The following is a 27,995-nucleotide window of genomic DNA, read 5'->3' on the forward strand; positions in this document are numbered from 1 at the left end:
GGAATTTCTCTACCTCTGTTGCTTCGGGCAGAGTTGGTTTTTGTTGGCTCTGTTGTTGCACACGTGCGTCACATGTAAAATGCAATTCCCACATACATACAGGAGCTCACGCACACACTGGCATTCAGCTGCAGTGGCTTTGTGTGAGTGAGTGTGGCTGTGTGCGCTTGAAGGGGATTCTCATATAAAACAACATTTTGTAAGCATTTTATAGGGCCATAGTGTGGCTGACTCACAGTGAATGGTTGGTTGGCTGGTCAGGTTGTGGAGGTTTAAGGGGGCCAGAAAAAATATATGAGCATTGATGGGGGCAGTGGGTGGGGGAGTGTAAAAAAAGAAGGGCAACTTGGGTTGCCCGCTTCCTTTCAAAAGTGTTAAATGCCGCGTTTTGCATTAACTTGCATTGCTCGCGCTTTCCGCTTTCACCAACCTTTTGGCCCAAAGCCACCCGATCCGAAACCCTTGGATGATGGTGTCTTTTATGGGGCTGCCATTGAAACGCCGCCGTTTGCCACTGGCTGAAATGAAATCAGTGTCAATGTGGAGGCAGGAAATTCGCTTTGCGATGCGTCAGCTTTAAAGCCACGGCATGGGAAATTAGCTTAGGGCCAGGAGAAGTCGTTCCCGGAAAAGGTTTACCCCGACCTAATATTGCACTGGCAAACGATATCCTTCGATTCCAAGGCATTCGAGTCCATAACTTGCACCACCCGTGGGGTTTTCAACCATAAATACAGCTCCCTGATGTCGCCGAGTCACGTAAAAGTGTATTTAGCCAGGCCATGTGTGGGTGTCCGTGCCTGGCACCTCCGCTAAATCCACCTGGCCCATCTGGCGGCCCACCATCGACAACAATGGGCTCAAAGTAAACAAATTAAAATGTATGCACAAGCACTGGCATATGCGCTAGGGTGTCGTCAATTAGGCAAAGAAAACAAAAAAGAGCCCACGAAAAAAGATGATTGCATAGCTTGGGGAGAAATACGGCAGCCGGGTAAGGTGAGGGGAGGGAGGCGGGGTTCGTGGACAAATCATTTTGCCAGCGATTTCAGCGATTTTCGAGTGCGCAAATTGTTCCCCATGTGTGTGTCCTCGATTTTGGCCCACTTGCTCACTTTGGCAGCCAACCGGGCCATCAACAATTGTGGCAGCCCCCCGCCTTTGCCTCCTGCTCTTCCCTCTTGGCCAACAGCTCGCATCACATATTTGGTTCATGGCAGATTACGTATACGCCCAGTTTGAAAATCGTTTGCATTGCTTGGGCAAAGGGTTGGGTAAAACCATGCAGCCTCCTCCCCCTGCTCCTGCTCTGCTGCTGCGTTCCAGTTTCAGTTATTTGGGCGGCTTTTGTGTCGACGATGTTTTGGTAACAAAAGAGCAGCACGTTTCAACTTTTTGTGCCCATTACCTGTACACCCAAGGCTGCTGAAGAAGTGCACGATAATTGCAAGGCTGAAACTAGATCCTTTCACTAACTTACATCGGAATAAGGAGCACATTGTTCTTATGCCGTAAGCTATGCCCAGGCTGGCATAATATCTAAGGAAGTCTTAGATTTTCTTTAATTTCTTACAATTTTACAGAAATAATTACAGAAACTATTGGAACATCTCGATAAAACTAATTCTTGTTTCTAAAATGCTGCCTTTATTAGATATAAATCCTACCTGGATTTTAAGTCGAGCATACCCTAGGCCCCGCAGCATAGCTGATGGTTTTTTCGGGTTTTGTTTCTGCTCCTTTTTGCGCATGTTTGACATCAATATAACTTTATTCCATATAGCAACCCTCCGCAAATCCCCACCGCCCCGCTCAATTCACTTGTTCCAAATATGCAAGAGTTGCATTTTTCGTAGGTTCTCTATACGATTCGTTCTCGTTCTCGTCCTCGTCCTCGTCCTGTGCTGTTTGCTTTTGTTTGCCTATAGTGCTTTGTTGAAATTGTCATTTGTTACTATTGCTCTTGTTGTTGCAAGCACATATGGTAATGCGTTCTGTTTGTTTCGTTGCTTGTGGCTGGCAAAACATTTTCATGGTTTATTCGACGCTGCTGCTGTAGCTTCTGCTGTTGACTGCTGGCAAAGATTTGCACATTGGCGGAGGGAAACCACCCTACTATCCACATCCCTGGAAAACCTTTGATTCCTTCCTTTTTCCTTTTTCCACAGCACTTGCAATTTAAACCGCAACTGAAGTTCGCCTAGAGTTGCGTTTAATTATTTATCGTGTTTGAAGTGTGCAAAAAACAATAATCAACAAATTTACTTTTATCTGTCACGCCCATTACCTCCTCTTACCCCACACCCCCTCTTCCTACTGACTCGTGACATTTGCAAATAAATAGGCAACAGTAACAGTAGCAACAAAAACAATAACAAACCAAATATAAATAAACCCGTAAAAATGGGAGCAACAACTTTTCACATGCGCGCAATTTATGGTCGAAACTGAAATTGCATTGTGTGTGTGTGTGTGTGTGTGTGTGTTTGTATGTGTGTATTTGCGTTTGCAGTTTAATTTAAATATTTTACACTCGCACATCGCACCGCCTTTCCTCCTTCCCACGTTTTTTGCTTGCGTTGAATTTGTTTTTTCCTCTCCCCTTTCGTGCTTTTTTTGGGTCTTTAAAGTTTGCCAGTGGCTTGCCCCCACTTCCTTTCCCCAATATTTAAAATATGAAGACCATTAGCTAAATATTGGCTTTGGCACGCTCACGCACACGCCAAAAAAGGAGGGGGAAAGTCGGCTAAGAACATCCCAGGAAGGCAGTCAATAATATTAACTCGGAATTGGGAGCGGAAAAGCAGTGGAATCGGAGTCTGCCCCGTGCTGTGCATACTTATTTGGAGCTCAAGGCGCCCAGGGGTGCTGGGTATTCGTTCGGCGGCGGTGTTTTGGGTGTTTTCCTGGGGTGTGAGTGCATAAAATAAAAATAAATGTTAACAATGGCAGAAAGGCGCTCGGACTGGATGTTGGAGTTGCTTTCGGTGGCGGTGTCAGGCGGCTTCATGGGGCGCAGCACGGAATGCCAGTACACAGAAAAGACAGGGGCGTGCTCACTCTCCCAGAAGGGATAAGCTCCTTCGAAAGTCTAACCCACCTACACAAAAATAAGCATATTTATCTTTGGGATGCCGAGACGGAAATACTTACTACACTAACCAAAAGCGAGAATTATTCGCTAATCTCAGTTTCACTTCAAGCGAAAAGAGGTTCTGCGATGCGTTACCCTTGACACAAATTTCGGCCTACGACCCTGGGAAAAGAGGCGTTGCGAGAGGGTGGCAATTTGTTGTTGCTTCTGCCTGTACTTATGCTAAGTAAAGCGATGATGTAAAAGACAATAACTTGGGAATTAGGGGAGAGAAAAGTGGCAGAGACCACAAATTCAGCCTCCGCTCGTCCTTCGGGTTCGGTTTGGCATTTCATAAAGTGCGTAACAATTTGTTTTCATATACATCTGTGTGTATATCCTTGTATACTTAAGCACACAGTTGCGGTTAAATTAATAGCACTGTTCAAATTTATTTTTATTCGCATTTTCAAAGTCAGAGATTGTACTTAAGATGCAGGCCATTCTCGTTTTTAATCTTATTGAGTCAGGTTACATATTCAAAGAATTTATTGAAAAATATCATTTAAATGGGAAAATTAAAGAGTGGGGGCTTTAATAAATTCAGAAAACTAAACAAATAGCCTAAAATTTTGGCCTTTGGTGTACTATACATACATCAAGTCGTATCCTTATGTATGCAAATTTATATGTGTATTTGGCGTACACTTTTGCGGTTCATCCGATTTGGTATTGCTGGCATTTATGTTTTAATACTTTGTTGTCTGGCGAGTCGGGGCAATTTGTTGCTGCCCTGCCGGAGATAACTGCCCCGGAACACCCGAATATTGCGGCTCTTCTGCAGCCCTGACACTTGCTGAAAGCTGCCGTCCTCGTCTCCGCCCACTCCCACTCCCACTCCTACGCCCACACAAGCCCAGCTGCCCCCTTTTTGGCTTTGGCTTTTGCCAAAAGACCTGACCACAGACGCAGTCCCTCCACAATGTCATTAGGCAGCTGTGCGAAAGTTTTTGCTCACCTGTGCGACCACATCGAGCACTGAGATTGAAGGGGAGTGGCAGGTGGAAGTGGTTGGAAAAGCGAGTTAGCAGAGGAAGCTGGAACAGAAGTGGAAGCAGGTTTGGTCGCTCAGCCTGCAGGCTTTGAAATTAAATAAACTAACACACAATCGCAGCCTGCACTGAGAAAAGAGCCCACCATTAAGTTTGAACTATTTATGAAAACATTGATGTGAACGCTTGAAAGTATGCTACTGCTTATGCAGTTTCTGATGTATGTGATTAAAAATGATATCCAGGTATCCCTCTAAGAACTTAAATTTCACACCCACTTTTCTTTCTGTGCATGTATATAGAGTGAAAGAGCGGAAGAGAAGCACACAAGGACACCCACGGAAATGTAACTAACACACACACACACACACAGGCAGACGCAGACTCGGAGAAGGAATCCTCTCGCACACACATATATTTTAATGCAAATTGAGCAGAATTAATTTAGTGCTGTCTGTGTTTATCTCTGGTGCGCTTAATATCAAGCCGTCGTCGGTCTCCGTTCGCTATCTCTGTCTCCACTTCCCTGCTGCCATCTCTCTCCCCTCTCAGTCGCTGTCTCTGTCGCCCGTTCTAGTGCCCTCTCCCTCATCTGGTTGGGGCATATGTTAAACTCTTGCCAGACCCTGGCTTTATTTTATTAAAAAGTGGGCTTCTGCCTGCTCCGCTTTCTTGGAAGCAGCTTGAGGCTGTCTGTCACAGCTCTATTCCTGTCTCCCTTGCTATTGCCATCCCTGTCTCTATGGCCCCTTCTCTGCTATGGCAGAATATGTTGCCTACTTTCAGGCATCGCTCATACATTTACTGCGAAAGAACGCAAAACAGACAATTTGACAATTTTGTGGCTCACTCATAAAAATATTTGGGTAGTACTCAGGAATTCTCTAGAGAATTTAGTTTACTTGTAAAAGTTTTACTAGAAGATACGATACATGAAGTGATATCCGAATTTCCATGGCTATCCATTCGTCCTGACCTTCAAATGTACGGTTGAAATCGATTTCTCTCGGTGTACATTCATATGTAAAAATTCCTTCTAGTCAGACTCAATTCCAGAACCCCTAGCCCTGCGGTTAGTCGTACGCCTTTGTTCGGGACTTCCGTTGGCCTCCGTGCGCATTAGACACGCATCATTTGCGCGTTTGTAATCAGGCGAAAGTGTTTCGACTTTCGACTCAGCACCACGCCCCCTTTCTCCCTGCTCCCGCCTTTGTCTCAATTGTTCGCCTACACACAGGAAAGCACAACAATGCGTACGTTCCTAGTTTAAAGTAAAAGTTTTTCAATTTCAAGTTTTATGGGCGACAAGCTCGCAGCGTCCGCTCATCTTGAGCCTTGGGTGTTCACACCCTCCTCCCCCTTACCCACTCCCCAGATATTTCCGAAGAGAAAGGGAATGGGCTGGGAATTTGCCTTATTTCGTTTATTTCCCTGGCCGTACGTGCTCACAATTTCTGATGCAGCGAGAGGACTTTGGGCAACCTCCTGCCGAAAACCACCATTAAAGCCACGTGTAAAAGGTAAGCAACAAGTCGGCCTGGCCAACAGTTTTGGGTTCCGCTCAGCTGGCCAGGACTCGGTCCCTGATTTCAGTTGGCCATCGTTTAATTTTACGCTTCAGGTGCTGGCCAAAATCGCAGCAGACAATTAAATTCCATTCGAGAGCTTTTGCTGCAACAAATTCGCGCCTCGTTCGGTGGTCATTCTCTTTGTTTCCACCTCTTTTAGCAGTTATTGCTGAACTCTACTTGCTATTAGCCCTTTTGTCCCTCTTGGCACAGTGTCCCGACTCGGTAAAAATTCTTATGGAAATTTCTGCAAACTTTGAAGCTGCAACAAATTCGCATTATTTCCATTTTGCCAAGTGGTCTTTTTGCTCTTATCATTAAGAGTTATTTCAGGTGCAACTTTTATTTTGCTAAAAATGTTTGTCTTATTTTTAAGTCTTGAACACTTAAGTTAGCCATAGCCGAAGTAGGCAGGATTTTAGAATATTCTCATAATAAATATGCAAGTTTCGATTTCATATGAGGAACAAATAAGAGAAAGGAACTATGCAGCACTGCCAGCATTGTTCTGCTCTCGGCATAAGTTTCCTCCTCCGTTTTCCGAACTTTTGCCGTCTTTTCTAGGAAGCAGAAATGCCGAAGCGAAGGATTTTATGAAAATAGCTGAAATAATTTTCCATTAAATTCTTGCGCATGAAATTATCGCATTAAAACGAAACAAAAGCCGCTTTTTTCGCACTCGAGTGGAACCCCTTGCCACACCCCCTTCCCCTTCCCCCTTCCTAGTTACACTACGTCCATTGTTTGCTTAAATTTTGTACAGTTCCTCGGCGTCATCATCATGATGTCCTCTCTCTCTTCCTCGGGAGAACTCTTCTGCTATTTGCCTGGTTTTTTACTGTTTGCATTCATCTTCATTATTTGTTTGCTCTGGCCCAAGTGGGCGTGGCAGTTGCCAGTTCTCAGAGAGAAAGGCGACGGGAAGAAAGTTGCCTTCACCGTTGAGCACTTGGCAGCGAAAGTTTTTGACACAGTTGATTTGCATTTGAAATCCTTGCTGGGAATCGCTCCTCCACTCCTTCCACTCCTGCAACGGCCAACAATCCCAACTCAACTCCGCCGAGAGGGCCGCCCAGCAATGATTTATGGATTTTCATCATATTCTGTTGATTCAGGGAATATTTATGATTCGCCAGGACTCCATTCTCTCCTCTCCTCATCGCCTCGCAGACGGGCGTCCTTGGGAAATCTGCTCGGTTCTCGCATGGAATTCATATTTTTGGGTTCCGTTTTTGTTATACATTTTTTGAAAAAAAATTTGTACTTGCTGCGGCAATAGGACAACAAGGATAACAAATGAAAACAAAAATAAAAACAATAACAAAAAAAAACAGAAACAAACCCAGAAACAGACACAGAAAGCGAAAGAGAAACAAAAGGACTACGGAAAAATGCTGAATATGCGCAAATTGAATTTGATTTTTAAGCACTGATTGCTTTTATTGTCCTGGTCGCCGGGTCCGGTGCGGAGGATCCGGGCTGGCCATGGCGGAATTTAAATAAAATATTCTAAAAAGATAACCGAAGCGAGCCAGAAAGCGAACTGGCAGCGGAGATGACCAGTAGCGGATCTCGGATTAGGGACTTCAACTCTTCGAGTAAGTCAAGCTGACGATAGAAGTTAACTAACTTTCTAATGTAATATTCCAGTTCAAAGTTAAATAGATTTTTTAAACATTCTAATACCAACATTATCGATGGCTAACTAGAACTTCCTGGCACTTCCAGGGTAGCAACAGCAAAATGGGATGACAATAAAGGGCCCTGACAGGACATCTATATTAATTTATTGATATTAAGCTTTTGTGCTGTGTGAATTTGCATTTTTTGCGGCGGAAGCTGGGCATAGTTTTTTGCCCGCGAAAGGATATGAAATTGAAATAACCGAATCGCAGCAACAATTAGCCGAGCATTTGGGGCTCAAATTGATTTCGTGCTGGGCGCGAAAAGTTGCTGCCCCATGTTGCCCAGACGAAATTGCATTTTCATCGCGCCCCCGCAGAAAACACATTAGCACCGGAATGTGCGCAAATAAATACTTAATAACCCGCACCGAGACCCCTGCACAAATGCAAGTCAGGCCCGGGCACATTAGCATGAGAATAAAACGAAATTACAGTCTTTAAAATAAATGTATGCGGAATTTGCAGGCCGAATGCCAGAAAGTATTCAACTAAATGCGAAATAAATTTGCCAGAAGACAAAGCCACGGGTGGGTGGGTTTTTCCGGGTGGTTTTTCCAGGCGGGTGCGGTGGGAATGTCAATTCCCTGGGCGTTCGAAATGTGCCGCCGCCGCCAGGAGACGCAGAAAATCAATTTCGGCTACAAGTTTTCAATAAAGTGAAAATAATGTCGACAGCCAAGGCGCTCTGCCATTATCCTGCGGAGATAAGAGTGGGTGGTCCTGGTGTCTTGGTCCCGTTCCCGGTCCCGGTCCCGGTCCGGGTCCCTCTTCCCGATGTCGGAGATATGGCGGAGCAGAGCGCCTGCGAAAATCAACGCCGAGTGTCAAACAATGAGGGTCGTTAGAGGCAGCAAATCGAAGCCAGCGAAGGAGACTCCGAAGTCAAGTGCACAAAGCGTCAAATGAAAAGGAAACTAGGGGAATGGGGTCCTGGAGATTGGAGAACGGAGGACGGAGGACGGGCGGGTGGCTGGGGACCTGGGATAAGTCTAGTGATGCGTAAAGCAACGCACTGTCAAAAAATACACCCGGCGAGGAAAGTATCAGCAAATCCGACTCCGTCTCCGATGGCTGCTGGTGTTTATTTATGTGCGTTGCGCCCTGTGATAAATCACTGACATTGATGCCCGCAGACGGAGGAGGAGGAAGGGTTGCCCCATCTTTAACCCATTCGGGCCCACACCTAGATCCCTGCTTCGGGTTTATCCAATTGTAGGTATATATTTACGAATTTAGCTGACTTTAAAATGGTTTCCATTTAAGAAAGTTAGAAAAGCTGCTGACGAAAATATTTAAAGAGTTTACTAACTACCTAAAGTAAAACGCAATCCAAGTATCATCAAAAACTGGCTTGCTGCTTTACAAAGCCCAACTGGCATTAGTAAACAAATCATCTGTGTCAAAATGGGTTAACCACCAACTTACTTCGAGTTCCATCAGCCCCACAGGCCGAACTTTAAAGCCTAGCCAGTGAAACCTCCTGAGGTTGCCATCCCCGACCAAAATCTGCCTTTAAAGGGTGTGTAATAAGTTTATCAGAAGTCGAACAGGCAGCGGCAGGCGGGCAGGCAGTAGCTGGCATGAGGACTAGAAGTGTCCTTGTGGTCCTCGATGGCGCCGCCCCGCAGGAAATAAAGCGGCGCTCAATCACGGCGCACGCCGGAAATCGGAAGTTAGCAGGCTCACGATATCGGAGCACAACAGCAACACACAAAAAAAACAAAAATATATAGGGAAAACTCAAGTGAAAACCCGAAACTGAGACGCAAACTCTGCCGCAAAAGTTGGAAACTGTTTGGCAGCGCCAGATAAAATGTTGTTGATTGCGACGCAGTTGAGCGTTAATAATTATTATTTTTGTGCCTCGGAAAGTACCTTTTTAGCCTGCAACTGGAACGTGATTTTTGATAGCCAACAATTTGTGGCAGATTTATTTGTGCATTAACCTCGAATTTGCACCGCGTCCATTCCGACTTCTCCGATTCCTGGCCATCCCCGTGGCACGTTGCCGCAGTGATTATCGATAGATGGTTTGTGTGGGTGTCAATAAATCCAGGACGGAATTCCAAGAACGGGAGCAGCTGTTTGTTCCGAAGTTTGTGTGCCAGCCAACTTATTGATGCTGGTCATGTACTCTCCGGCTTGGGGCAATCTAGGGGGCAGGGACCAACAGCTGTGGCAGCATTGATTTTTCGGCTGGGTCGCACTTTTATGGCTTTTCATTTATGAAATTTTTGACAGCCACTTTCCCCGGGAGTCGCATGTGCCCCAAAAAGTATTCCTAATTATGAGATTCAGCCGAGGGGGCTTTCCATTAAGGCGGTCTCCGAAGAACTCCCTGCAAATCGATGGCAATAATGGAACCCCGAACCCAAAAGCTGGTATAAGCCCAAATTGGCCTTTCTGCGTACTCGCGTCTAATTCCATTTTCGAAATGGAAACCCTCGTCAGGTTATAAGCATGCGTCTTCCTCTGTTAAAAATTATAAATAGCTGCGCAGCAAAAATAACTCAGGCGACGGGGACTTCCATTATGGCCGAGTTTTCTTTCGTTGTGTGTGCCAATTTATTGGAAAACTTGAGCTAAATTTAACAGGGAAACAGAAGAAAACTCAACCGAAGCGGACAAGTTTATAACAAGTTTGAAATTAATTTGATTTCTCGCAGAGCTCTGCTCGGACCGAACAACAAGATAGGGGCAGTGCAACTCACTTTGATTTATGCAGCCGGAGCCGCAACATCCCCAGCCAGGAATCGCCCCCCAGCCAGGGTTCCATTGACGGCATCTCTCCAGGATCCGGTGCGAAGGACCTCGACTAGAGCAGGACTTATCAGGGTTTCCTTATGAATAGCCGGACTTGTGGGCTCACTTAGTCTGAATATTGTATGTTTTCCAGGCTGTTGTTAAATGCACGCTGCAGACCTCGTCGCATTTTATGTGATTTTATTTCGGACACACAGCACATCAGTGTGTGTGTGACTTTTGTTTGCTCTGGCCAATCTATTCCAGTTTTATTTGCGTTATCCTTGGAGCAAGAGTGCCGCCTGCAATTGCAAAAATCAATAACAAGTTAGTCAAAGGATATCTTTAATTGTCCTGCCCAAAGAAAAGGTAATATATGTGCGCATGTCGGAAAAACTCTGCAATTTATAGCGATGACAGGCAGCGATTTTAGGCCAATTACAAACGCATGGACAGGATGCGGAGGTCCTGGTGTCATGGTGTCATGGCAAATAATTCCCATTCTGTTTTCCCTAATTAATTTCTGTTGTTGGGCCAGCGCGTGGCGGCTAAAACGTGATTATTTGATCTGCATTCGTCGATAATTACGGATTATTGAAAGTTTTGTTTGAATTAATATTGAAATAATTTCCTGAGTCGGGTCGGGTGGTATAAATAATTACCGAAAAAAGCGGCAAATACAAAATAATCAACATAAAAATAAATGGCCTCATTGGTTTCCATTTGCTACGTCCCCGACTGCGTCGGCGGTTTATCGTCCCATCTGTCCAGCAAATGGAGTATATGGATTGGATTGGATTGCATTGTATCGGAACCACCTATGTCCGCTAGAAATTAGGTTAATTAGTGGTCAGTTGTTGTGTAACTGCCGTGTCCTTTGATTGCTGTCGTTTTGTTATTATTTTCCCCCGTTTCCCCCTGTGGTTCGAGTTCGCGTTCGGGTAAATACATAGATAAGGTGGTTTTTGTAATGTCCCGGCTGATGTATAATAATAATATCCGAACCTGTGCAGTCAAAGTGCCCGAATCGGGATTCCCCATTGTGCCATCTTCCTCCTTGCAGTGCACAATTGCGGCATATCTTGCCCGTCCCATGTCCTTTGAATTGCCCCTTGTTTGTGTGTCTGGCAGTAATGAACTTTTATGCATTGTCATTAACTTTTATTGTATATATCTGCCATTCATCCCGGCACAAGCACACAGAGACAGACAAGTATATATGCCCACACACCTCTCCGTCGCACAAACTGTGTTGTTTTGCTGGCATTATAATAAATTTAAATCATTTGTTGCATTTATTTTAATTATGCGCAATTTAAAATGCATTATGGCTGCAACTTTAAAGGGCTTTAAAGTGGCAGGGCGCTTAGGGCAGGCGTAATTTAATTTCGTTGACAGAAATTCAATTATTTGCGTTTTCCCGAGCCTCCGTCGCCGCCGCGACGACTCTAACACACGAAAAATGGTTTGTCAAAATGCCTCACGCATGCAAAGGCCGGGCGCATGCTGCGAATACGTGCTTTCATTAAATTTTTATTTATATTTCCCCCGCTCATATTTCCATTTCCCATTGCTGCCCCTTCTCCCCAAGGCAAATATGTACGTCTGGCCGACGTCGACAAATTCTTCTGGTGTAATTTCATTACTTCAATGTTTTACTTTGCTGAATTATAAATGAGCCCTTCAGTTCTGTGTGACGCGGCGGCTCCCGTTTTATAGCTAGTCATGTGTACCCGCAGCCCAGATGTTCGGCGCTCTAAAATTCGAGGGGGTCACCCATCTGCCCCTCATCTGCTTTTCCCATGACTTTCAAAGGGGCGTTGGTGTCAGAGCTCGCCCAGTTTTCTCGGGGACAAACGGTTCGAATGAGCCGCTGACCCTCCTCTTTGCCGTTTCATTAATATTTGATAATGTGGTGCTGTCAGTTAGCCGTCCAATTGAGTGATTTCCATGGCTCTGGCCCTGGCTCCCTGCCCTACCCACCTGCCCACCTGGCAGCTATTCTATTATCGTTTTAGGTTCGCTTTCCTCTTGTAATTTTTCACGTTTCACGGAACCAGCTGCACTTGTTCCCACATTGCAACTGGCCCCAAACTGAAGTGCCAGCCATTGAAACACGACCCTCGGAGCTGGAGTACTCTGACCCTCTGACGATTCGTCTGGCCCCGTGACAGCTTGACATCTGTTATTGTTTGGTGCTGGTTGACATTTGGACAAAACGCTAGAGCGCTGTGCCAGCGCAGCACCATTGAAATTGAATATTATTAGCTCATTTCACCATAATTGCTCTGCGAGACCCTGGCTGTGAGAACGGCTCCAAATTACACATATCACACATACGCCGCGTACCTTAATCCGACGGTTGATCTATTCTCGAGGGCGGTGCCAGCACTCGACTCCCTATCTGCCCCATCGGAGTCATTAGATCCACTTAAGGGCCGCAACGCATAGAGTAAAACTATACTGTACTATAGTTCTTAGAAATTAGTAATGGAAATCGAAACAATTATATTAACTTGAGTTTCCTCACTTTCGTTTTCCTTGAGAAGGTAAGTGGTTTCTGAGATTTCTGCACATTGTATTAGTTTCACCTTAGTGCCCTGTCTGTGAATTAATATCAAGCCTATCAGGGAAAGGGTAGGTCTTATCTCACGTCTCAGAAATCGAGAATCTGATATCTGGAATAGAGGGCGGGCTAACGACGCGTATGCGCAATCTGGGGTCGGCTGCCAGCAGCTGCACACTGATTAGACAAAGTTGGGCCAGCAAATTAAGGGGCAGCACAAAGACAATCACAGAGTGCAAACTGCAGAGTGCAGCTGCTGGCCAAGGAGACTGCCACAATGGCCAGGAGTCGTCGGCAAAGTTTTGAGCGGCAAACAAAGAAGGAAAAGGGCAGCGGCAAGGCTCCAAGGACTTCAGTTTTGCGGCGCCTGGGCAAACTTTGCGACAAACAGCAACAAATGCTGGTAACCGCTTGCTCTTAACACTTTCTGCCTTTCCTGCTCTCTGCGAGCAGTTTTAATATATTTTTAATAACTCATGGTGGGTAAGGTCGTCGGGGCAGCGTCCAATTTAATTAGAAAGTTGGACTTTCGCCGCGTCAATGCGCCAGATGGATTCTCAATTTGAATTTCCCATTTCGAACTCTTCAAGGGGCTAAGATTTCTGCCTCTTACTGCACTGAAATGATGAGTTCGAAGCTAGAACAAAACATATGTTTTATAAAGTAGAGTGGATGTTGATTTCCGTCCGCAGGAAACCTTTTAAAATGCTTGAAAAATGAATGCTTTCTGGCCCATGAAGATCTAATTGCTGTAAAGCTTAAAGAAATCTTTGAATGAATGAATCTCGCATACTACTTAATGATAGATAAATTTAGCATCGATCCACTGTCTTTCCAGCCATAAACGATTGAAATTTCTGGTATGTCAGAGAATCTAGAGTCTCTTTGCCTTAATAACAAAAATGTTAGACTTCCAGCTTTGATGACCTTAAAGGAGTGCCCATTTGTGTCGAATGAAAGTATTTTGATTTGGATCTAGTTCTCAGAGAGCTTCTGTGTTTGCCTTTCTCGTTCGATTGCATTTCTGTGTTGTGGGTTGGAATTTGGCATTTTTGTTTGTTCGCTCCCAACCAAAAAAGTTTGCCAAAATAACATTTATCAATGTCGTCTGCGCCCCTGCCGCCCCTGCTGGATCTGGGATTTGTCTCTAGCTACGAATTGAAGTGCATCAAATAAGTTGGGTGCATGTGCATGTGAGTTGGAAATTTGTTTGCCCAATGTATGCTAAAAGTGTCTGCGGGGAAAATTGGGGAAACTCTCTTCGACAGACACACACACGCGCTGGGTAAGTATTTTATCAATAATTCAAAGTTGCCTCGAAAAACTTTCCAGGAATTTTCCGTCGCATTTAGACGGAGATGCTCAGGGAGTGCATCCCAGGAAATCCGAAAAATTAGCCGCTCTCGAACTGGAGCAGCGATTTTCCTGAGCTCTCCAATTTTCCGGCTTGATTAGCGCTCGGCCTGGAAACTTTCGCCAACATTTTACACGGCTTGTTGTGCACCACCAGAGTATCTGTGTGTGTGTGTGTGTTCACTATGTCCCGGAGTCTGTGTCGCGGCAATTTGTTCGCTGTCACTTTGCACGCGGTTGCGACATAAATTTCGCTTTTGCCGACCCAATTTTCGGAGGCGGCATCGGCTGCTGCACAACCGAGAGAAGCGTTGTCAAAACTTTGCAGTTGGCTTTTATTTACATGGCGGGCTCTGGGTGTGGGTTTTAGTTCTGGTCTGGGTTTGGGGTAACTAACCAAAAAACAAAAAAATGAAAACAAAAATAGACCATAAATAAAAACCACAAGCAGCACCAGAAGCAAGAGCAGCGGCAGTGGCAGCAGCAGCAGCGGCGGCGGCAACACACAGAAAATAATGGAAAAAGTTAGTTTTGCATAACGCGCAGACCCCGAGCACACTTGAAAGTCGGGCGATGCGGGTGCCTGATGGTCAGGGAAGGGCTTTAGAGTGGGCGGCTGGGCGTGTGTGAACGGGAAGTTGGGCAAGAACAACAGCTGCTGAGAACCATGCCCCCTCAGTCCACCGGCAAGGCTGCACAGAAAGAAATTAAGCCAAAGGACCATCACAGACTCCTGGGTACCAAAGCTCCTAAAGAATTAACTAACTAAAATGGAAGATTGGTTTTCTAAGGACAAATACGATTATTCCCCAATAAATATGTTTACGAAATGATTCTGTATATAAAGGTAAATATCAAAAACCTTTTCCCTCTTTAAGTCATTTTCCCTACCAGCATGCCTTTCCCTCAGTGCACAAGTAAAAAGGACTAACGAAGGACGAGGGCGAGAGTATAACCACATACACACAGTTGTACTTTTGAAACTGCCAAGGTTAGGGGAAGGCAGGAGGTAAGAGTAGAAGAGCCCGAGCAGGAGTTTGCATATTTACTGCAGCTCCAGACAAAGTTGCACTTTTACTAGCAGCCAAGCAACTTCGAATGAGCTGACGATGCCACCGAACTCCCCAGTACTCGTACAGTCAGCTAACACCATAAACCGGTCCAAAATCGAAAGTTCCATTGAACTTACCGCCTCCGTATTTACCAATCTCAGCCGTATTTTCGTGCGCAAATTGAAACCAGAGTCGGAAGCGATGGCAAAGCCCCAGCAAATGTTGCACTTAAATTCGAAATTATTCTACTAATTGAGCCACATTAGCTGCTTGAGCTGATTCAGGAGGGGAAACTCGAGCCAGCCCAATGAAAGCGTTTCAATTCTGTACAACGCAGAGCACTGAGCTTTAAATTTGGATTATTTTTGGGCCAAAGCAAGGGCTTACAAGTGGATTAAGGTTTCGGAATAATCAAAACGACTTTACTTTTACGAGGACCAACTCAGTTGTATTTATAATTTGAGCTAATAAAGGAAAGTATTCAGATTCGCTTCAGGAATTTAGTTTAATTTCATTCCAAAATTCTTTCATTTGTTAAGTTTTACTTTTAGTTTCGAACCACAAATAAACAATTTCCCAATACAAGTCACTAATTGATGAGCTGATGGCCCCAAATTGCCAAAAACACGGATTTTCCTTCACATTCGTCCGCAAACTTTTCACGCAAATTTATTTAAATCTTTCGCAATCTCTCACTTGGCAGGCGGAATTTGAAACTGGCTTAATTATTTCCAAAGCGAATTACACAAAAATAATTTATTTATGGGATTTGCCCAACAAAAAAGTTTCTAAGCCAAAACTTTGCGCTTTAGACGGGGCGGGAGTATGAGGGTGTCCTGCTAATTGAATTCCACATTTCACACAATAATTCTACTTCTGTGGCACTTATTCACTTCACTTTATTCATTACCAGCAAACTGATTTGCATGTCGCCAGTGACCGCACTCACATAATGGCTAAAACCGGAAGATAGCTCACAGTTTGGGAGCTTCCTGGGGTTACAGGATTATTGTGAGGGCCCTTCTGGGTGGAAAATAAAAGTTCTGGGCGTTTAAAGGTTTTTAACTGGCTAAATATCATAACTTTAATGTTACGAAAACAAAAATAAAGCATTCTGAGTATCTAAGGATAAATCTATACTTTTGCCATACATCATATTCATAAAGATAAGTCACAGTTTACCTCAAACTTCTTGCTAATTCTATATGAAAATCTTAAATAATCTTACTATTTTATAGTAAAACCATCATCATAAGCGATATTCAGTCTTTGCCCTGTTTAATCAGAGATAAGTTACTTGATTTTGGCTTCTGCAAGCTGTTGGCCTGGCAAATTAAAAATTAAATAAATACCACTGACTGAGGCCAAGTGGCAGGGCTTTAGCAAAAGTTATGTATACATTCTGCTGCCTTTTCGGCTGACTTCGAGGGCAGGAAGCGCGGCTACACGAATTGCCACTTAAAAATTCAAAAGTTTTGTGGCTGCCGCATATGGCGGATCCGCTCAGCTGGCAGCTGGCATAAGCTGGCGAAACGGAAGTGGCTGGCAGAGGATACCGCCTAGAACGCTGGCAAAACAATAACAAAATCCAGCCAATCCGCGGTTTTTTGTTCACGTTAACCTTAACCCCGTTCGGGGATCCACCAGCAGGCTGCCAGCAAATCTAATTTCAATTGTTGAGGCATTTGCATGGGAAATTCCGTAAACTGGCACGCACTTCAAGCGTGATGGAAATATTTGCGGTGGAACGAATGTCAGGTGGTGTGGAAGAATGAAAAATGAATGGGCTAAAAATAAAGCTAGTAAGGGGTGGACTTTAATGCGAAATTCACAAATAAATAAATTCATAATTGTTATGGAAGCGGATTTAGTTCATACATTTAATGACATTTACTAAATTGATAATTGTGAGAGGACCAACGAGTTAAATGAGTTTGCTTTATGTGGAGAGCAAAACTACAAATCGAGTTTTGGGTGAGTTGAAACTCTTTGAAAGTCTATAAAGATTTTAAATTAGAAAAGATTTTCAAAACCCAGTGTTTCCTTTTTCAAAACTATAGTTAGATCAAAGACTATGCTAACGGAAGGAAGCATTAAAGTTGCTGGGAAATTTCTGAGGCACATAAACTAGAAAGATGGAAAGCTAGCACAGAGGGCCTTCGAGCATACAATGCACAGAGAAAAGCAAGGAAAAACATGAAAAGTCAGGGGAAAGTTGCAAACAAGTGGGAGCCGCAAATTGACTTGGATCTGGGAGACAGTGCACGAAATGCACTCAATGCCGCAGAAAGTCAAAAGCTGCGACCGCAGAAATTGTCTCTGCCGAATGTCCGCCCGCCCGCCTGCTTTCCTTCTCATCTTGGCATTTTCTTGGTTTTCCTGTGGGTTTACTGGGGTTTCTACGGGTTTTCCACTTGCCTGCTGTGTGTCACTTGAGTTGCTGTTTCTGCAGCAGTACGACTACGGAAATGTATCCCGATTTTCGCCCGGAGAGCGGCGACAATGCCACGCACACAGCGGCACACTCACCCACACACTGCCACATACACACACACGCGGCAACACGAAAACAAAAACGGAAACGAGCGCACGAAAATCCCGCAGCTTTAAGAGCCCTACTTTAAAACGGACTCCGGCCGGACTGGAATTATGACCCGTCGCTGACCTATCTTTCAGATATATACTTTAGTAATCTACTCGAATCGGAATCTGAATCGGGACCGAATTGTTAGCAGCCACATCGCGGCCGAGCAGCACTTGCCACTCAATCTGGACAGGTTTAGTTTCCGTTTCCGATTTCCGGTTTCCGGTTCCAGCTGCTGACCGCACGACTCGGAGGCAAAACGAAGACTGAAATCAGCCAGTTGGCGCACTCGTTGTTATATACGCGAAGTCCTCCGACTCATCCGACCGCCGAGTGGTGAGTTTGCCACGGGAATCATGAGGTCCTTAGCAGGACTTCGGCATCTCTGCGATTGAGTTGTTGGCAATCGCAGTTAATGGTTACTTTTCGTGTGCGGAGGCCGCACGAATGCAACAGTTTTCTGTTAGCCAGGCAGAGTGTAATTACTTGGCCAAAATTAGGGAAAAACAAAGCCATAAATTGGCTCAAAATGCAGTTTAAATTTTACAACTAAAATATATATTATTCTTTCCAGGAATTAATGTAGCAATTTTATTTATAATTAATTTCAAATCATCTTTAACGGTGTAATAATGCAGAGTGACACTGAAACTTGGTTTTATTTAAATTATACGTTAAAACCATTCGTGGATGCTGAAACGTAAAACACCAGTTAAGATTTATCTTAAATATTACTTTTTATTTTTCTTAAATCTTATTTTTTATTATTCCTTTTTATTCAGTAAATCATTCTGTTAACTAACATAAGGAGTGGGTTTGCTATACCATTCAGAATAACAGTACTATAAAAGTTATCCGTTAGCTTTGACATACTCTTCACATTTAGATATTCCACCCCCAGATTTACAGTATGTTACAGACCAATTTCAGCTGCTAACAACATGTTAGAATGCTATTTACAGTGAGGGGATAAGAACAGCAGTAGAACACTTTAGATGACGAAACGGTTAAAATGGTTACAGTTAACATGCTCCTGATTCAACTATTATATCCTTAACATTGATGTTAAGAAATAAAATGGCCTAACATTTTTGCCTTTAATGGCATTTTAACTTTTACTTTACTATTTCCTACTTACCTTACTGTGGATTAAATGTAAGGATTATTAGAAATTGACAACAATTTAATTTTAATTGCAGTCAAATACTGATGATTTGATTAATAAAAACAAACCTCAGAAGGTCCTTAAAAAATGGTCCTAAATAAAAACTTTGGCCATTTCTCTGCTCCGGGAAAAGGTGATTTAAAAATACAAACAAATATCGCAGAGCCATTCGAAAACTATTTTAAACCGCATAAATATTGTATTGAAGACATAGTACCAAAGGCGGAGGAAAAACAACTGCAGCGCGGTGGAAAAATGCTGAGAGAAGCGCATAAATAACACTGCGGGTCATGGGCGGAGGGGTAAATGGGGTTTCAGGGGGCTTTGGGCACGTATAAAATACACGGGTCACCAGCGACGACGAGAAATAAATTGTATTTAGTTGTACAATTTATGGTCCCTATGCAGGGGGTGGCAGGAGGCGGGGTAGGAGGTGGTGGTCACATACTTACACACATGCATAATTCAATGCAAGATGCGAACGGGGCGTGGGCAAGGGGGAGGTCTGCGGGTTGAGTCTATCTATCGACGGTTGCATCGCCCGGGGCGACGTTGATTTTGCTGTAGCGCACTTTGGCGGCATGTCCTTTGTTTCACTTTGTTATTTTGTTATTTTCAAATTATTTATTGGCCAACGAGCGGCGATGTTGGAGCCGCAGCATCAGCAGCTTCAGATCCAGCTGAAGGTCTGCACGGAGAGAAAATAAAGGGCCCGGAATGGAAGGTAAAAGTCGAATAAGACTGCAATGTTTGTAGTACTTTTCACTATATTCTCTTATAAACCCTTAAACAGCGAGTTAGTAACCTTAAAATCCAATCTGCCGCACCTTTTTTTCAGTGCACTTCAAGCTGCCCTCGCCGGTTGAGTCGGGGCTAATGTGTAATTCAATAGAGTAAGTAATGTGCATCAATTTTCAGCTCAATAACGCATGGAATACAAATGCGAAACATGTGCAAATATGTGCGCGCTTCACACAGACAGCGACACAGCAAACATCCGCAGAAATAAATATCTAATAGCGAATAGGGGGGTGGCAGAGGGGAGTTGGGCGGGGTAGATCCTGCAAGGACGAGTGCGAGTTCGACATTGTGTGACGCGTTTCCGTTTCCGTCTTGCGGTTAGCTGCTGTTTGCTCTTCGTTCTCTGCCCTCTCCCTCTACCACCCCTCTCCACTTTCTACTTTCCACTCGCTGCCACCGCTTTGGCTGCCTTTATTTGTTTTTCGGTGTTGTCTTTGGCCCTTTGGCGAAAAATTGCAATGGTTTTTGGCAATTGTTTTCCTTTTTAAATGTGTGCTGCCAGCGATCGTGCGCGAACTTCGCCCTGAGTAATGTGAGACCTTCAATTGTGTGGAAAATTGAATTCTGCGGCAAATGCCTGAATTTATGAGCTGTATGCAGCAGGGGGCAGACTCCATCATTTGCATAACTACGCTCTATTTGTCCACCAAACACGGACCAGAAGACACACAATTGCTGGCCACTTCACGCAAAAACAAACAGGAGGAACAGGACATTCCGGATGCCAAGATGCCAGCTTGCAGTCAAGTGCAGTGTGGCAGACAAATAAACAAACAAAGCTACGGGCAACTGGAGACAGGACCTGCTCGCAGGACACGCAAATAACTGGACACACATTGTGTACTCAGACCTGGAATTGGATGAAGGTGATGTGGCTGGTAGACTCTGGCTTAGAAGCCAAACTTTAGTGTAAAAAACTTCTCCTGGACAAGTATTAATCGCTTTCCTCACTCTTACCATGTAGGTCGAAGAACAAACTACATTGAGAAGACTTAAACATCATATAGTGCTTATTAAAACGGTGGAGTCTTCCTTTAAGCCGTGAAAAACGCAATTGCCACCATATATCCTGCGGGATTCATTGCCTCCTCGCTGGCTGTTAATTAAAAATGTTGCCAGCAATTTCCCATACAAGTTAGACACCGAGTGCATACAGGGATTGCCCAGATAGTCGGCCAAGATTTATGCCGGCTAATAGCGGTCTCACCTCCCCGGTCTGCATTTCCCAGGAAACGGAAACGACCACAAGAATTTCAATTTGCTCAAGAAATTGCGGCCGCAAAGTGAGTGGCGAAGTGCAGGGAAGCCCATGCAGTCCATACGTGGGTCCGTCCGTCTGGATTGCCTGTCAGGGAGCCAAAGGGTCGAAGTCGAACGATTGCCCTATGGACTTGGCAGCTTATCCGAATCCGACTTCGTTCTGGCCACAATTTACACCACGGCTGCAGCTCATAAATTTTCCCAAGTGGAAAATTGCTCAATTTATAACTGTGGCGAGGTGTTGATTGCACATCGTTGGACGCCATTTCCAGTTGCCACAGTAACATGGTCGAAATTTTTCACCTGATTGGATTTGCCTCCGAAATCCGAAAAGTCGCCCACTTATTAATTTGTTTATGCGACTCTAATCACTCACACCCAATCCCCGAAAACCGCAGATCAACTGGGCCCCCAACTTAAGATTCAGTTCATGAATGTGTGTCTGTCTCCCCTTTTCCCCTTCAGACCCACAGTCCCTCGTCCCTCAGTCAACAACAAATGTTCCGGAAAATTTGTTAACATCAAAAAGTACATTAAAGGCTCAAGGAATGCGCTTTCGTGCGGAAATTGCTTACGTGCGTGGCATTAACAAATGACATCCCGCGCCGCCCGTATAAGACTCGTCCTTCGTCCACATCCTTCGTCCTTGGGGCACTTCCCACCCCCTTTCAGAGGCTGTGGAACTTGTCGCTTTGTGGCTGCGGACTCAGCCATTGGCCATCGGTGGTGGAATTGGGCCATCTAAGCCCTACTGCGCATGCTGACGAATATTTGTGGCCTCAACAAGTGTGTTGGGTTTCCCACCGAGCCCGCGAAATTCAACGGATTCATGGAGACTTTTGTTCTGGTGGTAACCTCTTCCTTTCTCTCCGCTCGCCTTCTCCAGTTGACAACTACTCGAACGGCTCACGTAGCCCGGCAGTCGAAGCAGAAGCCACTTCACTACAAAATAATTAAAAATTGAACACACAGAACTGCGGAGCAGACAAACAAACGGCTAGCAAATGACACTCGCCACGGAGTGGAATGGAATGCAATGCGATCTGCAGGCAAGCCACCCACGAGATACAAATACACTGATAGAAATTTTATACAAGCCAATATGTCTTACCCTGCCATTATATGCCAAGAAGTGCAGCTCTGTAGCTAAATCTGAGGAGGAAATAGTTGGGAAAGAGTATAAGATGGGCTTTATCCTAAGCTCTGATCTTTAACTCAACTCTATTTCTTACAGTGCACAGCACTCTATATTGTCAGTTGGCATCATCCTGTTGTTGTTTTTCGGTGTTGGAACTGTCGCTGCCGTTGTCATTGCTGCTCATTTTACACAAACCAACAAAGGCCAAAGGCGACCCAACACGAACACGGCAATCTCCCCAGCAGGAGCTCCTTGGCCTTCTGTCCTTGGTCCTTGCTCCCCGCTGATGCTCCCGTTCCTCATCTCGTTCATCTCGCCTGCAGCTGCTTAAATAATTTTCGCGATGGGGAGCGAGCTTCGTGTTCGTCAGTTGCCGGATATAAAATGTCAATAAGCTCCAATAACGCAATTGACAAGCTGAGACAGCCTCCCTCGCCTCGCCAGAAGCTCAACTGCGGCAACAATAAACGGAAGCAGTGCTCAGGGAGCAGGGCTTGAGGTCGAGTAGCAAGGGTTAATGCAGTTGCCCAGCGAGGCGTGCACTAACTTCCAGCATCGACATCTCGTGTTGCCCGCGGCATCTGAACAAAACCCCGGCCAAGTAATTTCAGGCTTAGAGGAGCTCCAAATTGATTAAGGTTTAGCTCGTCGAGCACTGAAAGAAATCCAACCAAAAAGCCATCTATGTGAAGTCAATTTTCAACTTATATTTTGGTTTAAAGTTATCAAAAACCACACAACGTAAACCGATTTAAACTCGCGCTTCTTTTTGGTCCTCCTTAGCTTCATTAGTGCCCGATGAGGAGCCAGAACGAGATCCTTGAGGCATTTCCCGCATCTCCTCCGAGGAACGCCCTATTACAATTCGTCGACTTGACTTGGGAGTACGCTCCAGGGACTTATCCACAGATCTTCGGGGTGTACTCCTGACACTAGAAACCGGTGTGCCAGCTACGATAGGTTTCTTGTTGTTCCACACGCAAAGCACGAACCAGATCTCTTTCTTGAAGGCGGCCTTAAAAGTGAGCTGTGAATTTTAAACTTCAAATTATTCAAAGGATTCGGAAGTTGGACAGCAGGACTAACCCTTTCCTCCAGCGCCACTTGCTGTACGTAGACCAGGAACTCCGTAATGCCGATGAGAAAGGCAATCAGGATTCCCACGTACAGCGTGTAGAATATGCCGCGCAGCTCCTCAAAGTTCATGTCAGGAGTGGCATCCGTGTCGGGTTCCTCGAAGCAACTGGCGTTGGGGTTCTTCCACCACCTCTGCTTAAGATCGTACAGGGCCCCCGTCTCACTCAACTTCAGGATGGCCACACTCAAGTTCGATCTGTATTCCGCACCGAAGGGAACTGCAATGGCATAGTGCTTCTCCCCAAACTTCTCTCCCACGGAGCGCAGGTCGCAGTTCTGCTCGCGATGGTATTCCAATGTGGTGGTCTCCATGAGGAACATATAGTCGCCTTTGTTCTTCTGCACTCGGTCGACCCCTTCAAGATTGTCTTTCGTGTAGGCAGAGGGGTCATCGTTGTTCATCAGGTTAAAGGCCAGGCGGTAGACAGTCTCGTTGGAGTCGGCCAGAAGATTGTAGGTACTTCCGCCGTAGATGGTGCCAAACTTGACCTTCTTCTGGCCACTCAGATCCTTTAAGTTGGCTATGCTGCCCTCCATCTTGGAACTGGTCAAAAAGGCAGCCAAGTTGGCCGTATAGGAGTTGGCAATGATGATGGCGAAAATCCACCAAGTGGCCTCAAACATGCGCACCTGAAATGTGATTAGTTATTTGGCTTATTAGTGGGGCAGTTGGTAGTCTCACCTGTGGACTCCTTGGTAGAATGTCACATCCTGCTGTCATAATGGATGCCACAGTCAACCACCCAGTATTGTGGATGTGCCACTGATTCTCGAGTACTTCAGGATCGCGGTTGCACGGATGCGGGTTCTCCCAGTCCATATTGGAGATTCGCGCCACGATTGTCTTGAGAAAAGTCACCACAAACACCGATATAAGGATCCAGATCCAGACCTCTCCTCCAAAGGGTTCTAGGTACGCATCGAGTGGCTTCTCCACATGGGGACTTTTGTAGGCGAGGATGCTGACGCCCAGCTGCATGAAGGGCACCGTGAAATCCACTGCGGTCTTGCGAGCCTGGGTGATGGTCAGATCGCAGATTCCCATGTGAGCATCCTAGAGGTTAAGCCGTTAATGATTTATTCAACTTGACAAATGTTAACCATTCACATTATTGATTATTTCTCCGATTATTCCGTTCCACTGCTTAGTGTCCTTGTCCTGCTTTCCGTACTGCTGATCGGCAACTGGAATGAAGACATACTCAAATCCGACCTGCGCCGCAATAGCGTCGATAAGGTCCACGGCATATCCCTGATATAGGGCGTTGCCTGTCATGTTAAGCTCCATTGCCGTCTCGTTAATCGAAAAGTATGGTGGGCCGATTCTGGTGGCCACTCGATAGATAATCTTCTTCTGCGCCTTGGTGTCCACGTTGAGCGGCGTCACCTGACCCCTTGGGTCCCAGGTGGCTATGCCAACGCCATCCAAGGGGTCGTACACCTCGATGTTGAACGTTATCCGCTGTCCGTCCTCGTCGAACTGCAGGCTACTTGTCCGGAAGTTGGCGTTGTTCACGCCGGAAGTCTGCAACACACACCTCTGAGATTAACGGGAGTGTTCTTTGGCTTATTCAGGCTGAACCCCTTACCCCCTTCATGAGGCGTGCGAGATAGCGACCCATGGCCCAGGTGCGACCTCCGGATGCGGCAAGGTCGCAGGTTATCCTCGGCACGGCCATCCTGTCCGGGTAAAAGAAGCTGGCGTTCCGCCAGGACTGCGCAAAAAGCTGCAGTGCATCATGAATCAGGTCGTGGAGGAGAGTGCGTGGCGGTTCATTGCTTTCATAGACGACGTTCTCCCTTTGAACGACGTACCCATAAGGAGAGAGTACTGCGAAAAATTAAATTTAAATCAGGAAATGCTAAAGAATAAGATTCGCTCACCGCAGGCGGATCGGGATTGACCAAGAGACGAGCAGCTGTTATGTTCACGGCAAAAGTTTCGTTATCCGCCGCCAGTTCCTCCAGGTTGTCGGTGTAGGTCTCCAAATTTGTTAGAAATATGTGCTGTTTTTGGTCGTAATAAGTTAAACTGAAAAGGTAACAGGGCTAACTCACATTGTACTGCCCAGTTAGGCCAAACTCAGTGGAGGAGTTCAAGAGATCCACTAACATGCTGGGCTCGCAGTCCAAGACCACTCGTCGTTCACCCCTGATGCTCTTCCACATGACCCTGTAGTCGTCGTCCTTCTGGAACTTCCTCACCCGCACCACATCATTGTGAACCTCCCGCAACTGCAAAAGATCCTGCAGGCGAGCTGCAGCCTTAGCTGGGGAAGATCAGTTAGTTAATTAGTACTTTTAGTTCAAGCTAATTATAATACCCACCATCGTCTGCATCATAGACAATAGTGAACTTGCGCCACCCAAAGTTCTGGACAATATCCGCATAGGCCTTGGACAATATAACCTGTGAGGGATAGAGGTTCAGCGTGAGTTGGTGGTTGGGTCTCTCCTCTTGGTGCTCCTCATCCGCCACATCGAACTCAATGTGCGGTATACCGGTGTTGTTGCACACCAAGGCAACGATGTCTTCAAAAAGAGAGGAAAATATAAATATTTTTTATAAGTAATCTTCCGCTCTGTTGACAAACAAATCCGACAGATGTTGCCAAAGTCTTCCGTCATTTTCTTGTGGCCCAAATTCGTCGGCAAGCTTTTGACTTGTTCTATTTTGCTTTCGTCTTCTACACAAGATTTCCCCCGAACACTCTTACCGCTCGCCGCCTTTGAACTTGGTCCGAAAATAGCCGCGACACCATTATCTATAAGATCGCAGGCTGAAAGTAAAAATTCACACAGAATTCATTCAGAATCGAATGACTTAGGTCAGAGAAATGATGGACTCACCCTGCTCCTGCATCGCCACACTCCCATCCTCGGGCTTCAGGCGTTTAATCAGTGGGTAAAAGCGGTGGGTTTGGTCCGATTCAGGTCCATTTATGGCGTTGACCACCGCCATGAACTCCTTTTCCAGATCCAGTTCATCATCGTAGAAGAAGGCACCTGCAGGTGGAAAAGAAGAGGACGTTGCTGCTTTTTCACTTTTCACTGCGGCCGACCACATCTCACCAATGTTGATTTGTTGCCCATGGCTGTGGCACACGAAAAATGCACTCCACATGCAGCCGAGCAGAACTATGCGATGCCACATGCCTGCTCCTCTGGAATTCCCAGCAAACATTTGTGGCCAACGGGCTGAGCTATTTCCGAAATATTTCGCTTTTCATGCGAGCACACGGGCTGGCGATTCCACGGCAACTGAGGAAGCTTTTCTGGCCATTGGAGATCGAATCCGGCGAGTGCAGACCGGAGATCAGCTGAGTGGAAAAGCTCTTCCAGCTGATTGGCCTTAGTGACATAAATATGAAAAGTTTTAAATATTTAATTAATTATTTTAGAATTCATAACCTAACTATATTATATGGATTCTGGAAAACATCCAAAAGAGCTGTAATTAGCTCCCTAAGGACCATAAAACCCATTAAAGCTGGACACGGTTCAATCAGGCAACGAGCTCTTGGTTTCTGGTGCTTCATTGACAAGCGATGAGGTGTCAATTTTTCAAGGCAAGAAGACGACAGCAAAGGCCTGCCAGCCATCAGGGTTCGGTGGATTTGCATAAAGGGAGCATTCAGCATTCAGCCGAGCATACTTTTAATGGCTGGGGAGTACAACATGGAGGCAACAATATAGCCGCTGGTGTCATTTTAGCCTTTGCCTCCGTGTGTTTGCTCAAAGGATTTTGCGGATGCCGAACACGTTTCGTGTTTTAGCCCGGCCACCTTTTGTCGAAATTTGAATAATTCCCACCCCGTTCCGGATGAAGGTGAACCCGGCTAACCGTTAATATTCATTTGCGTAGTTCGCAAAACCAAATAGGTATTCAATAAGCCTCCAGTCAAGCTGCTGATGATGATAAATGTCCGTATGGCCAGGGCAACTATTCCGAATTGAATAAAGGATAGCCGGGCATTCGCCATTAGCGCGGAATTTCCCGATCTGCTTTTTTCTTTTCGATTAAACTTCGCCCGGAATTCGCTGGCCGTAATCAAGCCAACGCCAAGAAGTGAGCAAAAAAAATGGCCAGGGCCAGGCACTTGCAAAACATTTTCTATTACACGAAATATTTATGGTTATCATGCGGAGGCAGCGGCAAAAACGGGGCCACCTATGAATGGAATGCCCTGCAGCTGGCCAAAGGAACCAAAGCAGTCAGAGCAGCCAGACCAAAACCCACACCAAATCCCCACTTCAGGTCCCCAGCAAAGCTCTCCGAACAGAAAACACAGCACAACAAATCCAAATCCTGGCCACAACAGCACAAGAATCTGCAAAACTTTTGCTAGGTAATAAGACCTCGGCAACGGGGGACTGAGAGGGATGATGATGCTCCCTGGCTAGTGCAAAAAAGTTTTAATACTTGCCATAATGTTGCCAAAAGGATTATCCAAAAGAATGACTTTTAATGGAGACAGGAAGTAAGCGCATAACAGACAGAAGTATTAACTGTTTCCTTCCGCTTGCTGGGGAGTCGGAGTTCCTCCACCAGGACGATTCGAAGGGGGGTGCCCGTGGCCAACCTCTGCACACATATTTACAAAACTGTCAGTTCCTAAGCGCTCCTCCCTGGAATCCTTTAGTGCGTGTTGGTTCGGTGTGTATGTGTGTGTTTGTTTGGCTGGGTTTGTGGCACGTAAGCTGTGCGGAAATATTGCAACATCCTCATAACGGGAGACTTGAGTCTGGGTCTGAAAGGCTTACCACGATTGCTTCTCCATTCCAGTGAGTATTACCATTTCCTCCAGAAGCTTGCCAC

The 27,995-nt window shown here is 45.4% G+C and overlaps 2 protein-coding genes across 2 annotated transcripts in view; both read right to left on the reverse strand.

Annotated features, from left to right (window-relative positions):
• The window catches only part of LOC108110951 (protein O-mannosyl-transferase TMTC2), a 28,036-nt gene extending 17,616 nt beyond the window's left edge, over positions 1-10,420 (reverse strand). The window contains exon 1 of the mRNA XM_017220246.2: positions 10,090-10,420. Coding sequence (XP_017075735.2) covers positions 10,090-10,163 — 74 coding nt within the window. The 5' untranslated portion in view covers positions 10,164-10,420. The remainder of the gene's footprint in view (positions 1-10,089) is intronic.
• Positions 10,421-22,737: 12,317 nt separating this feature from the next.
• Positions 22,738-26,368, reverse strand: LOC108111225 (glutamate receptor ionotropic, kainate 2). Its single transcript, XM_041818124.1, has 11 exons — positions 26,249-26,368; positions 26,027-26,182; positions 25,894-25,956; positions 25,505-25,708; positions 25,235-25,446; positions 25,057-25,183; positions 24,766-25,007; positions 24,285-24,701; positions 23,859-24,230; positions 23,126-23,806; positions 22,738-23,066 (listed from the first exon to the last, which is right to left on the reverse strand). Exons 1-11 carry the CDS (start codon positions 26,358-26,360, stop codon positions 22,791-22,793), a joined length of 2,862 nt encoding a protein of 953 aa, XP_041674058.1. The 5' UTR covers positions 26,361-26,368; the 3' UTR covers positions 22,738-22,790.
• Between the last annotated feature and the right edge of the window lie 1,627 nt (positions 26,369-27,995).

This window comes from Drosophila eugracilis, unplaced genomic scaffold (assembly GCF_018153835.1).
Source record: "Drosophila eugracilis isolate 14026-0451.02 unplaced genomic scaffold, ASM1815383v1 contig_2152, whole genome shotgun sequence".
Classification (NCBI taxonomy): Eukaryota; Metazoa; Arthropoda; class Insecta; order Diptera; family Drosophilidae; genus Drosophila; species Drosophila eugracilis.